The sequence below is a fragment of the Gadus chalcogrammus genome, chromosome 23, assembly GCF_026213295.1.
Source record: "Gadus chalcogrammus isolate NIFS_2021 chromosome 23, NIFS_Gcha_1.0, whole genome shotgun sequence".
Lineage (NCBI taxonomy): Eukaryota > Metazoa > Chordata > Actinopteri > Gadiformes > Gadidae > Gadus > Gadus chalcogrammus.
The window spans coordinates 2,242,131-2,255,629 of NC_079434.1; the positions used below are offsets into that span (position 1 = coordinate 2,242,131).

The window sequence follows — 13,499 nt, forward strand, 5'->3', positions numbered from 1 at the left end:
TTGTCTCCAACATAATACATTTGTCACTTTTCTTACAAAGATGCAATGACAAGTAGATTACATGTCATAATATATCCTGTGTCCAGCAGCAGGGTCTACACAGCATCAGACTTCCGGCACAGCCGTCACCACACTGTCGAGTCAGCTGTATTTGCTGTTGCCTCTTATCTGGGGTGGAAAGCGGCGGTTTTCTCTTTTCGTCAGTGTCTCCCAGGCAGGTGGAGAGGAGGGTTGACTGATGGGGAACAGCTAACCTTTCTCTCAGAAGCCCCTCCCCCACCCATCACACCACGCATGTTCGGGAGAGCACACTTTCGTGCAGAATAACAATGCAACAATAAGAAATGGAATAGATGAATAGATTCTTCAATTTTATTACAGCTTGTGAGACTCAATCTCTTTGTAGGCACAGCCAAGCATTAAAAATATTCATGAATATGAGTCAAACGTAGAAGGTAATGCAAGAGCATACACACTGGAGAGATCAATACTCTGCAACAACGGGGAAATAGTCGCCAAACGTCAGGTCTTAGAAACAACAATAACAACATCTTCTCGTGGTTGAGTCTTCTTCAAGCAAAAATGTAGTCGATGTCTTACATATCTTAAGGAATCCTGCAGAGTAGTGATTCTCTGAGTGATTGGAGAAGGAGGCTCTCGGGGGCCCAACTAATACCTGCAGGATGCATGCAGGTAGACAGTCGCATCGATACTGCACACAACAAACAATGCAAAACTCTTGTTGCCTCGCTGTCTCTCTAGATCTCAACTTCTCTCCTCCCCGCCTCGTTGATCACTTGAACTCTGAGTTGGGCTCATGTGTGGCCCTCTGGGCTGCCTCCAGAGACTCATCTCCTGTCCCGGGGGGGGGGGGGGGGGGTTCTACACCACCCGCTTGATACGGAGGACTCTCGTCTTGAACAGCTCCAGCTGGTCGTTGGCCAGCGCGGCTCGCAGGGCCCTGAAGAAGGCGGTGTACTGGGCGGTGTTGTGGAGCATCAGCAGCACCCCCGCCAGCAGCTCATTGGTCACCAGGAGGTGGTGCAGATAGGCCCTCTGGTGGTTGGTGCAGCAGTAGCAGCCGCAGCCCTCCACCAGCGGTCTGAAGTCCCCCCGGTACCTGGGAGGGGTTGAGATACAACACACAGGGTGGTCTTCTTTAGGCCAACACTCTGCAGTTAACTATTGACTTTTTTGTTATTTTGATCAAAGACTTCAGCAAAAAATTATCTATTCATTGATGGACAGATCGGGGTTAGGTCCTCTGTTTGAAAGATGCCTACAAGTAGCCTGTGGACACTGGGGTATGAACCCAGGGCCTTTGAGCAGAGAGGGAGTCACACACCAACCACTAGACTACCCTAGTCTCAAAATCAGACCTTAATTACTGAACACAAACTCGACCGGCCCTAGAAAACTGAAAAGGTTTGTAAAGGCTTCAAATCCAAACCATCTAGCATAGGCAATGACGAATAACAATCTGATAGCTTCATCCACCATGAAAAATGTGTTTATTTCGGTAGAATAGCTCTGTCACGAAACAGGAATCAAGGCGTCACTCCGCCCCACTCTGGTCCATCTTCCCCAGAAGTTCTGCTGTAACATAGTAGGACTGCTGAAACTTCTGATCTAGAAGTCCTAGGACTGCTGGATCAGAGATTCTGCAGTAACACAGTAGGACTGCTGGATCAGAGGTTCTGCTGTAACACAGTAGGACTGCTGGATCAGAAGTTCTGCTGTAACACAGTAGGACTGCTGGATCAGAGATTCTGCTGTAACACAGTAGGACTGCTGGATAAGAAGTTCTGCTGCAACACAGTAGGACTGCTGGATCCCAGATTAAGACATCCCTAAAGAGAAGATGCACTACTGTGGGGTTTGAAGGTCATTCAAAAGGAGACTCGCTCTTAACAGAGAACCCAGACGGACTGAAGCCTCCCGTGGACAGAGTGAGACTCACTTGGTGTCCTTCAGATCCATCTCAAAAGGCGTCATCGTCTCTGCTCCGTCTTCCAGCTCAGCATCTCTGCCCCGCTCGGGCTGCCACGTCTCATCCAGCTCCTCACCCAGCTCCAGCACTGACACACACACACACCCAATAAAAGTGTGTAAATATCTGCTCCTCGTTCCTTGTTATGCTCTGCCTTGCGATTCATCGGTGCGATGAATTAGAAATACGTAATAATGAAATGTCACTGCTGTGAATGCTTTGTTGATGCAATGAATATAAATCATATACAAGACAAAATACATTCAATACGGTTGAAGACCATGTTTCCCTTTATTTTCTTGCATATTTACAGCAGTATCGATTCAGTACATTTCTTGCCCCTGGGGGATAGGGAAGAGTAGCGACAGCTAGGGGGATAGAATAATGCAGATGGCTGACCTCCTAAACAGATGTAGAGAGCTCTCCCCCCACAACAGGGGGAGATTAGGACAGTAGATAATATTGACTCACACAACCTAACATATATATCAGAAACAATATAAACTTATCAGCACTTATATAGTAAAGAAGACCAGTGACAGTTAGTGACTGATGTGGGATGTTGCCAGCTGGACGTTGACAAGCAAAAGACGTGGGAGAGGCTCACCAACTGGCCCTCAGAGTCAGGGGCCCCCAGAGTCAGGAGCCCCCAGAGTCAGGAGCCCTCAGAGTCAGGAGCCCCCAGAGTCAGGAGCCCTCAGAGTCAGGGGCCCACAGCCTCAAGGGCCCCCAGAGTCAGGAGCCCCCAGAGTCAGGGGCCCCCAGAGTCAGGGGCCCCCAGAGTCAGGAGCCCTCAGAGTCAGGGGCCCTCAGAGCCAGGGGCCCTCAGAGTCAGGGGCCCTCAGAGTCAGGGGCCCTCAGAGTCAGGGGCCCTGTGAACTGAGAGATCAGAAGATCAGGGGAAGAAGCCTGAACGAGGCCAGCTGAAGAAAGAAGGTTTGTCCGACACAAAGGAGTTCCACGACAGCCATGCTGAGAAACACGTTGTGGAGAGGGCTTCAGAACACGGATAGAGCAGGAAGCCACGTCGACACAAAGTAAAGCGGGAGATAGCGCACCAGAGAGGAGCGTTAATGAGTTCCCTGGGAAACGCAGAACCCCCAAGTTATTACATGAAGGAAAAGGCTTCTGTGAGTAACTGGGAACAACTGAAACAGAGAGATAGGAGTACCATAATTAAATAGACTGGCAGATGGAAACAAGCGGTGGAAGAAGAGAGGAGGAAGAAGAGCTGGCTATAGGGTTATATTATCATATATGCTAATACGCTACGGTAAAGAGGAGTACCCTTTGACTCGGCAAGCGTCTACATATGAGGACCGTCAAAGGGACACTATGAAGCATTTTAAGTAATGTATTAGCTAAAATCAATGTCTTCTTTCATAAATATGTCGTCATTGGTGTAAAATCACCTCTGCCATGTGTGTGTGTGTCTGTGTCTCTGTGTGTGCGTGTGCGTGTGTGTGTGTGTGTGTGTGTGTTAGTGTGTGTGTGTGTCGTCAGCGATTGAGTGGACGAGTGAGGAGAGCGAGCGGTAGTGTGCGTGTCCGTTTGAAGTAATGAACAAGTCTGGTTGTGTGTATGAATAAAGCAAGGGCGTTATTTTGCATGGGACAGAGGTAACATACATTTCCCAACCAACTTTGGGAAGAAAGGATTGTCCCTGCCAATATTTTGATTTATTATTTAATATAACTTAAATATGTTTTACATAATGCATTTAATATAATATTTTATGGCAAACTCTTGCCAAACTCGGCGGCCACCGCCCTAAAGACACGCCGATTTGGGGGGGGAAGCCCGGCGCTGATAAGCTGCGTCCTTCAAATACCTTGCGCGATGGGCACGGGCACTGATTAAATATTCACGTGAATCTCTGGAGCACACGCGCAGTTCTGACCTGCCTCCACATTATTCGCTTCAGAAGTTGTGTACATGTAAATCTAGATTTTATTTTACTAAAGTATTTATTGTTCAGCATGATGCAGTCTACGTAGTGATCTTGGGTTATATCTGTGAAGTGTCCCTACCAAAGCTGAGACCAAACTTGAGACCTATAAGCAGACCCACTGCCGGTCAAAGTGATGGGTGTTTCCCCCGAGAGAGCATCGGCCCTGGAGGGAATGTCTCCCCTGTGCTCCTCAGTCTGGGAGCAATCAGCAGGAAAGGTGTAACTAACCATCTCGTAGTTTGAGGCGGAGCGCAAGAGAGTATACGTGCTCCAATAGTGTGAGATAAAAATAAAGCACATTAATTAGAATGATTTTAGCTTGTGCGTGCCCGTGCCCGTGATAAATCACACACAAGCTAAAATCCTACAAATTAATGTGCTTTATTTTTATCTCGCACTATTGGAGCACGTTTACTCTCTTGCCTCCAACTACGAGATGGTTAGTGTTACACCTTTCCTGCTGTCGGCACCATTCAGCGAACAAAAGGCAACAGTCTGCTTTTAGGGTGCCACTCAATGACATGCACATGCAGACCGAAGTGTCATCAACACACCCACTCAAATGGTGTGAAATGCCGACTTTCTACTCCTCATTTACAATTATAAGGTCATTAACATTTCCGCCAGCGAAAATACTACCTCAGGGGTAGTATTTTTTTAGGATATTTTCAGGATACCAATGTCAGTGGTGCATATCGTACCCAGCGTTCAGATATACGGCCCATCGGGAGAATAGTGGAAGAATAGCAGGACTAACGTGTGAAAGCAGCTAAAGCTTCTTGGCATATACCGCCTACCATAGTTGCAACCAGGTTGCCCCATCCAAAAAAAAAGCAAAGCACTATTCGTTTGAATGCAATATACAATTGTAACACTAGAGATTGGACTGATTCCTACACACTGACCCTTTAAAGCTAGAGGCTATAACCCATCGGCAAATCCTTTAAATAAAATGAATGAGAATAAAACCTGGATAACAACACATGGGCAAGGCAGGGTGAGGCATTGATGTGAAGACACCACACAACCCTGACTGTAGTCCCTATGGCTTAACCAGCATAAGAGAATCAAGCTAGCAAACCATCGCTCCCTGCCTTCCACGTGGAAACTCAAAGCAGAATCGAACTAGCAAACCATCTCTCCCTTAGTCTGGCTATTGCCAGACCAAGCTGCTGTCATTTTCTTCAGCACAAGAGGCGCGATCAACGGGTCTAGTTCAATCGGCTCTGTACGCGATAGGCTGCTTGCCGTCGCTTCCCTGTCGTCATTGTGTTAAACCAGCCAATCGCGCGCCAATGGGAAAAGCCAGCTTGGTGATTGGCTTCCGCAAAAACGGAAGCAGAAAGAAATGTATTGCTCTTCTCCAGACCCTTGTGCCGGGCGAACTCAAATCGCCGGCGGAATGGGCGGGGTTACCCAGTATATCTCTCCCTGCCTTCCACATGGCCACTCTAAGCAGAAATTAACTAGCATACCATCTCTCCCTGCCTTCAAGATGGAAACTTAAAGCCCTGACCGCTCATTCATTGGCAGAGCTACACCTTCTAAAATTTCTGATGAAGGATTCGGTTCTAACAAGGTATGATTGTAGCAATGTTTCTTTACACATTAGGTGGATGGTCTTTATGTTAGGGTATCTGCAGGTTTCAGCAAGTCAAATTTAAGACTTTTTAAGACCTTTTTAATACCACCATGAATGAATTTTAAGACTTTAAACACGCGATGGTGGGGTGTTTGGCAACAGACGCGAGGCAACTTCGGAAACGGACGTCTTCCAGCCAACTGTCCTTGAATTTGCACCTACCCATTGTCACAGACTATCTAGCAAGCACGCAGATAATCATTTATATATGCAGCTAGCAAGAAAGAAGCCTCTCTACTTGTCCTTCCTGAAAAGTCAAAAATAAAAAAATAGACCTGCCCAAATTTAAGACCTTGCGTTACAGTATTTAGGACCAGCATATGACATTTGTAACGAATTGAAGACTTTTTAAGGCCTTAGTTTAAAAACATGAATTTAAGACTTTTTAAGACTTTTTAAGGATGCGCGGACTGCAGTGTGTGCTGGCAGAGGGGTATCCGAGGGGGATGTAAATCTCAGACCATGGCCGTAAGTTCTTAGGCTCTGATGTTCCTCTAAGCTATCGCTTAGCATTCACATCATTTGCCTCTGGATGTTACACACTGACGCCTGCAATTATGCGACTTTCTACGATGATGATAATAGGAAATGGAAGAATCAGGCCTCAATCCTCTGGTGTGTGTCGTAAGCCTTTATCTTTAGAGAGTTGAGATGACTAGATCCCCCCTTCATGACATAAAGGCAACAGAAGAATCCATTGTGGATTCCTCCACAAAATCACAGCGGCATCACAGCCTTCAGCTACCAAGGAGACAATACTGTATTTCTTTCGGTAAAAAAAACACACATTTAAACTAAGAAAACGTATATTCTATTCTAATATTCTAATGTTAAAGATTGTACCACTGGCTCACAGGTGAGCTGCTAAAGAAGCATGTTTGTGCCCCGACGTTTACTACGGCATAGCCTCTAAAGCAAGGTGAGGGGGCACTGCCGCACTACTGCACACCTGGGGTACTGGGCGTGATACCTGCTCTCTCGGGGTCCAGGGAGAGGTCCAGGTCAAAGGTCAAGGCGCAGCCCCTCTCCGTCACCTGGAAGGGGAAGAAGCTCTCGAACAGGTCCACCCCGGCCTCCACACACGCCACCACCTCGTCGGGCCTGCCGACACCCTGGAGCAGCCTGAGAACCACACACACACACACACACACACACACACACACACACACACACACACACACACACACACACACACACACACACACACACACACACACACACACACACACACACACACACACACACACACACACACACACTTCATAAAAGCTAAAAAAACATTGGTATGCAGAGATATTCTGGGATCTCTATCAAAATACTTAGTTCTGCATTACAGCAGAACTGTCGGTTGCAACTCAGTTTGAAATCAATCAAACAGGAGCAAGGAGAATCAATCCATCACAGCCACACACACACAACTATCAGCTCAGAGCAGGTCCACTGCAGAGAGCAGACCATGTCCTCTCCCATGAGAGGGTTAGGTTCTCTCCCCCTTTTGCCCGGGCCTGATCAGACCAAGCTCAACATTTGATAATGACCTCATTATGGTGGACACCCACTGCCCGTCTCTCTCGCCACACGCCCTGGAGACGTCTGATGGTGAATAACTGTGGGTGCTCTGGGGCTGTATATGCCCCCAGCCACTCAGCGGCTCCCCCAGTTCAGCGCCCCACCTACTTCAGCCCCGCACCCCCAGCACCGCTCCCCCTCTCACTTCATGGGGAAGGAGGAAGCAGGAGGAGGCCATGTGGGAGCAGTTCCCTGGTTGAAGGCCATTGAAAGGACACACTTCCTGAGGGGGAGAGATGCCTATGGAAGAGGAGACTCTTCCTCCTCTGCCCCAGCCGCTACCCTGGAGAGATGAACTCAACCGCCACATGGAGGCAGAGAGAACATACCGAGGGGTATGGATGACAGCTCGTCATCTCTTCCCCCCCCAAAAGGTACCCTGACTGCAAGCCCCCCCCCTCGTCAAGGTTGGGCCAGACAGAGAATAATGAGCCTTGGTAGACGCGTCAGCTGAGCGCATTGGAAGACTATGGCCTGGGCGGAAGGAGGCTGGGCAGCCCGCTGCAATCCTCCATGCCAGTGCTCAAGGTTCTTTAGGGAATCATTCATTGTTACACGATATGTCACGGGAAGTCAAGGTCAGGACATGGAATTCTAGATATGGAGTAGACAGGAGATAGGAGGTATAGAGACAGGAGTGGTAAAAGTGTATAAGCAGCATATCACTTTCATTGAATTAATCGTTTTCATTGAATGAATATGAATGATGGTAGGCTATAGACCTTAGAAGAGGACATGGCGGAGACTGGAGAGAGGGGCGGGTTGTCCACGTCTGGAGGGACAGCTGATTGGCAGACCAGGACTTGGTGATGTTAAATTATCCAATAAGGTCACACAGATAGACAATGTTTGGGTAAAGGTGGACATGGAATTTAATAAGCACGTCGTGGGGCTATATGTGGGAAAAGGGTACTCATACTACTTAATATTAACAGGAACAAATCCAATTAAAAAAAAATTGAGAAAAGTTTCGAAGCACTGTTTTTTCTTTTTCAATGAAGATAACTATAGATGTCCGATATTATCGGCCCACCGATATTATCGGCCCGATATTAGCATAAAAATGTAATATCTGTCAATATCGGTATCGGATTTTTTAAAAATAAAAATAAAAATAAAAATAAACATGGCACTTTTCCCTTAAATTAAGTTGAAGTATTTTTCTTATTTTGCACAGACAATGTTAACATTTGGAAAGCCTTGTTGCATTCAAGAATGCATCCAGTGGGGCATCACAATAACATTAAGCATGTTGTGTTAATTCCACAACAGGAGATATGTAATGTTACCTAAATTAGGTTTGAGGAAAAATAACCCAAATATCGACATCGGTATCGGCTGATATCGGAATCAAAAATTTAGAGTTGGACAATATCGCATATCGGATATTGGCAAAAAAGCCAATATCGGACATCCCTAAAGATAACTATACTTGCTGGAAACTACTGATATTTTATGGAATATCTAGATATTTGTACGGTGTCCAGCGACTCCTGTGTTCTTATGGTCCATTGTTTATCTAATCGTGTTAAAAGGCTAATTGATGATTAGAAAACCCTTGTGCAATTATGTTAGCACAGCTGAAAACTGTTAAATAAAAATTAATCGAAAATTGAATTTGAAAAAAACTGTCTAAGTGACCCCAAACTTTTGAACGGTGGTGTACACACACACGCATACACACAGGCTGGCTGTCCCCCAACCCCCACTACGCTGTGGACGGAGCGGGGGGCCGACCTGGGCTTGTCTTCTGGCAGCTCCCCGGCCACGGCGCTGATGAGCTGCGTCCTCAGTGGGCCGTCCATGGAGCCCGTCTGGAAGCCGTCCAGGCAGAAGCCGCCCACGGGTCGCTTTGCCGTCTCCCTGGCCGACCGGAGCCTCTCCTCCAGGCTGTCCCCTCCCTCCACCACCCCCAGCACCTCCGCCCCCTGCAGCTCCTGGGGCACACACACACACACACACACACACACACACACACACACACACACACACACACACACACACACACACACACACACACACACACACACACACACACACACACACACACACACACACACACACACACGACAGAGAGGGGTTGGGCAAGGAGACAGAGTGAAGGGGGATGTTTCCAAAGAATATGACGGGTACAGAACAAAAGTTGTTGGGGTTATCTTCCCGAACATCTTGAAAACCAAGTTCCAACCATCCCTTCAGTCAGTCAACAACTTAACAAAATAACACTAAACACCAAACACCTTAACGATAAGTAGTGTGATGACGACTGCAGTGTAATGACGACTGCAGTGTGGGTGTGTCAACATACCGCCGTCTGTTGATGGATGAGCAGACATTCGTCGAGATGGGCCAGAGTCCGGTCCACTGATTTGCGGAGCCTCTTCCTGGAGGTGGCGTCCCCCTGCCAGGTCTCCCCATCGGCCATGCTCTGGTACAGGTCTGGCCTCAGGGCCTTCTGCAGGGCCATGAACCGGCCCACCGTCAGCTCTATCCGCCCCCCGCTGCCCCACACCGACACCGTCTGGACCACAGGGAGCAGGATCAGCCTGCTGGAGAGGCTGCTAGCAACATACTCATGGACCCGGACCTCCCACTAGAGAGGCTGCTAGCAACATACTCATGGACCCGGACCTCCCCCTAGAGAGGCTGCTAGCAACATACTCATGGACCCGGACCTCCCCCTAGAGAGGCTGCTAGCAACATACTCATGGACCCGGACCTCCCCCTAGAGAGGCTGCTAGCAACATACTCATGGACCCGGACCTCCCCCTAGAGAGGCTGCTAGCAACATACTCATGGACCCGGACCTCCCCCTAGAGAGGCTGCTCGCAACATACTCATGGACCCGGACCTCCCCCTAGAGAGGCTGCTAGCAACATACTCATGGACCCGGACCTCCCACTAGAGAGGCTGCTAGCAACATACTCATGGACCCTGATCAACACTAGGCTGCTAGCAACATATTCCCGGGGGACAGTTAAACTCTCCCAATATGCAGAATGACTTGGATAAAAATGAACCATAGCGTTATTCTTGATGAGCCACCCTGACCTTGTTGGTGACGTGGCCCGCAGGTCTCGGGGTCAAGGGGTCATGGAGGGAGCAGTACAGCACTGTGTCATGAAGACCTGCACCCAAAGAACAACACAACAGAATACCAGTTGCAACAATTGGAAGTGTTTCAACAGAAAGGTTGGGGGAGACAGTATTTTGTAGGCCTACAGTGAGGTCGCCCATAGGTCGAGGTTAGTGCGAACAGGAACAATGGTGATGACAGTATTTTGTAGGCCTACAGTGAGGTCAGAAATAGGTTGTCAATAGGTTGTCACCTTGCCAACGATTGGTTCGCTATGATACAATGCAAATTCTTAATTGATTCTTGTTGACAAAATAAATGTTTCATTGCTTTGAAAATTTAATTTCCTAGTTTCCTTTACACAAGCTTCCGTGTAAATTGCATGAGCAGCGCGATACAAGCAATTTTATAGGTGGGGGGTATGAACAAATGTGCATTGGGCTGAAGATCGATAGTTGAGATGAAAACCACCACAACAAGGGAAAATACCGCGGGCCATGTAAACCAATCAGAAGCCTTACTCCGCCCCCCTTGGGACACACAATGTAATTGTGTGTCCCAAGGACATATAATTACAAATTCTCTATTTACATCTTCTCTATTGTAGCAAGGGAAATAATATGTGCGCTAGTTCGGCGGTCAGGGTTACTTGACTATTATTATAGATACTACCAACATGCAAGCTGGATGCATGATGATGTGCATCCTTTTTTCACACACTTTCATCACTTTATACAATGCTGCAAAGATGAAATAATTGAAGGCACATGAAATGAAGCCTGCATTTACCATACCTGCAAACTTCTTGAATCCATCCTTATATTCCTCCAACACTTCCTGGTGCTCCGCTCTTAAAGTTAAAAGCCAACATAAATATAAGTGGGGAAGACAAGGCTTGTCATATAAAGGAGATATGGACGTGTGTAGAATAGGTTATCTGGAGGGATTTTAACTCACACTGTGGATAGGGTGAGCTGTGTGACGGAGGGCAGAGGGCTCAGTGTGTGCAGGGTGTCCTGGGTCAGGTGGGGTACAGTACCACAGCGGGTGTACAGTAAGCAGCCGGGCACCTCCAGTGAGCTGGTGGACGCCCTGCCGATCTCCCTCAGGACACCGAGGCGGTATCCTCCCTGAACCACACGACTCAGCTCCAGTTTCATCTTTCATACAGCAATACGCTCTGATACCTACAACTGCAAAAAGATACGTCTTATAACTTGTTCATAACTGAGCAAGCCTCCCGATATGCGATAGGGACGTTAGCGACTTAGCTAACAAGCTCACGTGTTCTTCACTCATCGATACTGTGATCTTGAAACAAAGAAATGTGTGCAAGACAGTGGCCGTGGTTTAACTTGACACTGAAGGTTTTCATCGGGAGCAGTTTTAATAACAGCTTACCGTAGTTTAACAAAATCACTCCCTACTAGCCTGCCTACCATACACAGAGAACTACAACACGGACCTGGAACAAGACTACACGTCGCGGTAATGACGTCATTGTTTGGGTTACCCTTCGTAGTCTACAGATCCAAAGGTCGAAATGTTTTTTTAAAGACATTTAATCAAGGGAAAAAAATGTTTGTCATTTTGTGTGTTTAATTATTTTGATTAGTAATAACAACGTTCAGCAGTTTAGGTAGCAGAGCGAGGCGAACAAATGTTACCATGGTAACGATAAAAAGAGCCAACAAACCTGCTCCTGCCGTTAGGTTATACAGGGACCTGTAGTTTCTCTGTCCTTCGTTGGTATAAATTTGAACACGGAAGAATTATAATGAACTACACTACCCACTATTCACACAGTTACACCATTCATCACAGGGCACACTCGTGTCCAGAGTATATATTGTATCACAGGTTGTAGGAGGTTGAACAAAGTAGAACTGATGTATTAAATCGTGATGATAGAAAGAAGATAGTTAGGATTAGGGTTACATACAGTGAGGTTGATGAAAAATAATGGCATTTCAAGGAAACAATCATCTTTTAAACTGGAGAAGACGCAGCAAACGAAAAACACCTGGCCAGAAGGTACGTTTTGAATAAATATGAACTTACAAACATTAACTGTTAACGTTAAAGAATAAAAAAGGGCTGTTATACTTGCTGTTGTTATGAAAGAAACTAATTAAATATATCAAAAATACTTATGAACCGTTTTGCCTCTAACCTTGACTAATGCCTTCTCAATATATTTACAATGAAACAGTTGGCAGTATCCAATTTTCTATGAATGAAATAAATCTTTCGTAATTTTCTGAATTTTCGTTATTAACGTTACATCCCTGCTAAATGAGGAATCACAATGAAGTGACCTGAATAAAGAATAAGCTCAAAGTGTAGGCCCCAGGTACTTTTAGGCCCCTTAACTTGGCATGAGTCTGCCTATCTTAGATGTTAAACCCTTTATTCAATTTAAACTATGTTATTATTATTTTTCTTTATATGTGGATATTTTAAGGGCTTTTTGTGCCTATGTGGACCGTGCAGTGAAGAGAGACAGGAAAGGAAGGGAAGGACATGCAGCATAGGACCAAGGCAGGAATCAAACCTGGGACCATACTGTACATATCGCCCACACAGTGAGCGCACTTATATGTTAAGCCACCCTACTAATTTATTTAACCCTCTCATAGATGCAGCTGAAGATGGACGATATTGATGAATGGATGAAGGTGAGAGCACCCCTTCAAGTTCACATGAGAAACACCTTTGTGTTTGAGTGGCTGTCCTGGTTTTATTGTTAGAGAATATATTTCCCGATGCTTTCCGGTGATATCTGTGATTCTGTCCACCTCCTCAGCGAGTGGAAATGGCCTCTGAGTTTGCGGTGTCAGAGGTGTTGACCTCTGGAGCTAACAGCCGAGCGATGGCTCTGCAAAGCGCCGAGCAGTTACAAGATCACGACGACGCTTACAGCGAAGGTAGGTTCATGGGAAGAATCTAAATCACAATGTTGTAAAATATATGGGGCACGTGGAGGTCAAAGGTCAGATCAGGCCCCTCCTTTGTTGAGTGTTGATGTTCTCCCGTCGTCTCCTGGGGTAACGGTGTTCTTTGTATATTAAGGTACTTGGTGTGCTAGAGTTCTTTGTATATTAATGTACTTGTTGTACTAGAATTCAGTGTATATAAAGGTACTTGGCGTGCTAGAGTTCTTTGTACATTAAGGTACTTGGCATGCTAGAGGTCTTTGTACATTAGGGTCCTTGGTGTGCTAGAGTTCTTTGTATATTAAGGTACTTGGCGTGCCCCGGTACATGCCATC

At 46.6% G+C, this 13,499-nt stretch overlaps 2 protein-coding genes across 4 annotated transcripts in view; one reads left to right on the forward strand and one right to left on the reverse strand.

The window, feature by feature from the left end:
- qtrt2 (queuine tRNA-ribosyltransferase accessory subunit 2) lies at positions 1-11,860 on the reverse strand. Of its 3 annotated transcripts, none has more exons than XM_056584622.1 (9): positions 11,630-11,859; positions 11,186-11,421; positions 11,023-11,078; positions 10,204-10,280; positions 9,461-9,673; positions 8,890-9,089; positions 6,554-6,705; positions 1,961-2,078; positions 1-1,120 (listed from the first exon to the last, which is right to left on the reverse strand). In XM_056584622.1, exons 2-9 carry the CDS (start codon positions 11,386-11,388, stop codon positions 883-885), a joined length of 1,257 nt encoding a protein of 418 aa, XP_056440597.1. In that variant the 5' UTR covers positions 11,389-11,421; positions 11,630-11,859; the 3' UTR covers positions 1-882. The 3 variants fall into 3 exon arrangements, with proteins under 3 accessions (XP_056440597.1, XP_056440595.1, XP_056440596.1); XM_056584620.1 differs by having other exon boundaries at positions 6,533-6,705; XM_056584621.1 differs by having other exon boundaries at positions 6,533-6,705; positions 11,186-11,860.
- ccdc191 (coiled-coil domain containing 191) overlaps positions 11,158-13,499 on the forward strand; it is an 18,763-nt gene continuing 16,421 nt past the window's right edge. The window contains exons 1-3 of the mRNA XM_056584623.1: positions 11,158-12,262; positions 12,868-12,906; positions 13,035-13,155. Coding sequence (XP_056440598.1) covers positions 12,191-12,262; positions 12,868-12,906; positions 13,035-13,155 — 232 coding nt within the window. The 5' untranslated portion in view covers positions 11,158-12,190. The remainder of the gene's footprint in view (positions 12,263-12,867; positions 12,907-13,034; positions 13,156-13,499) is intronic.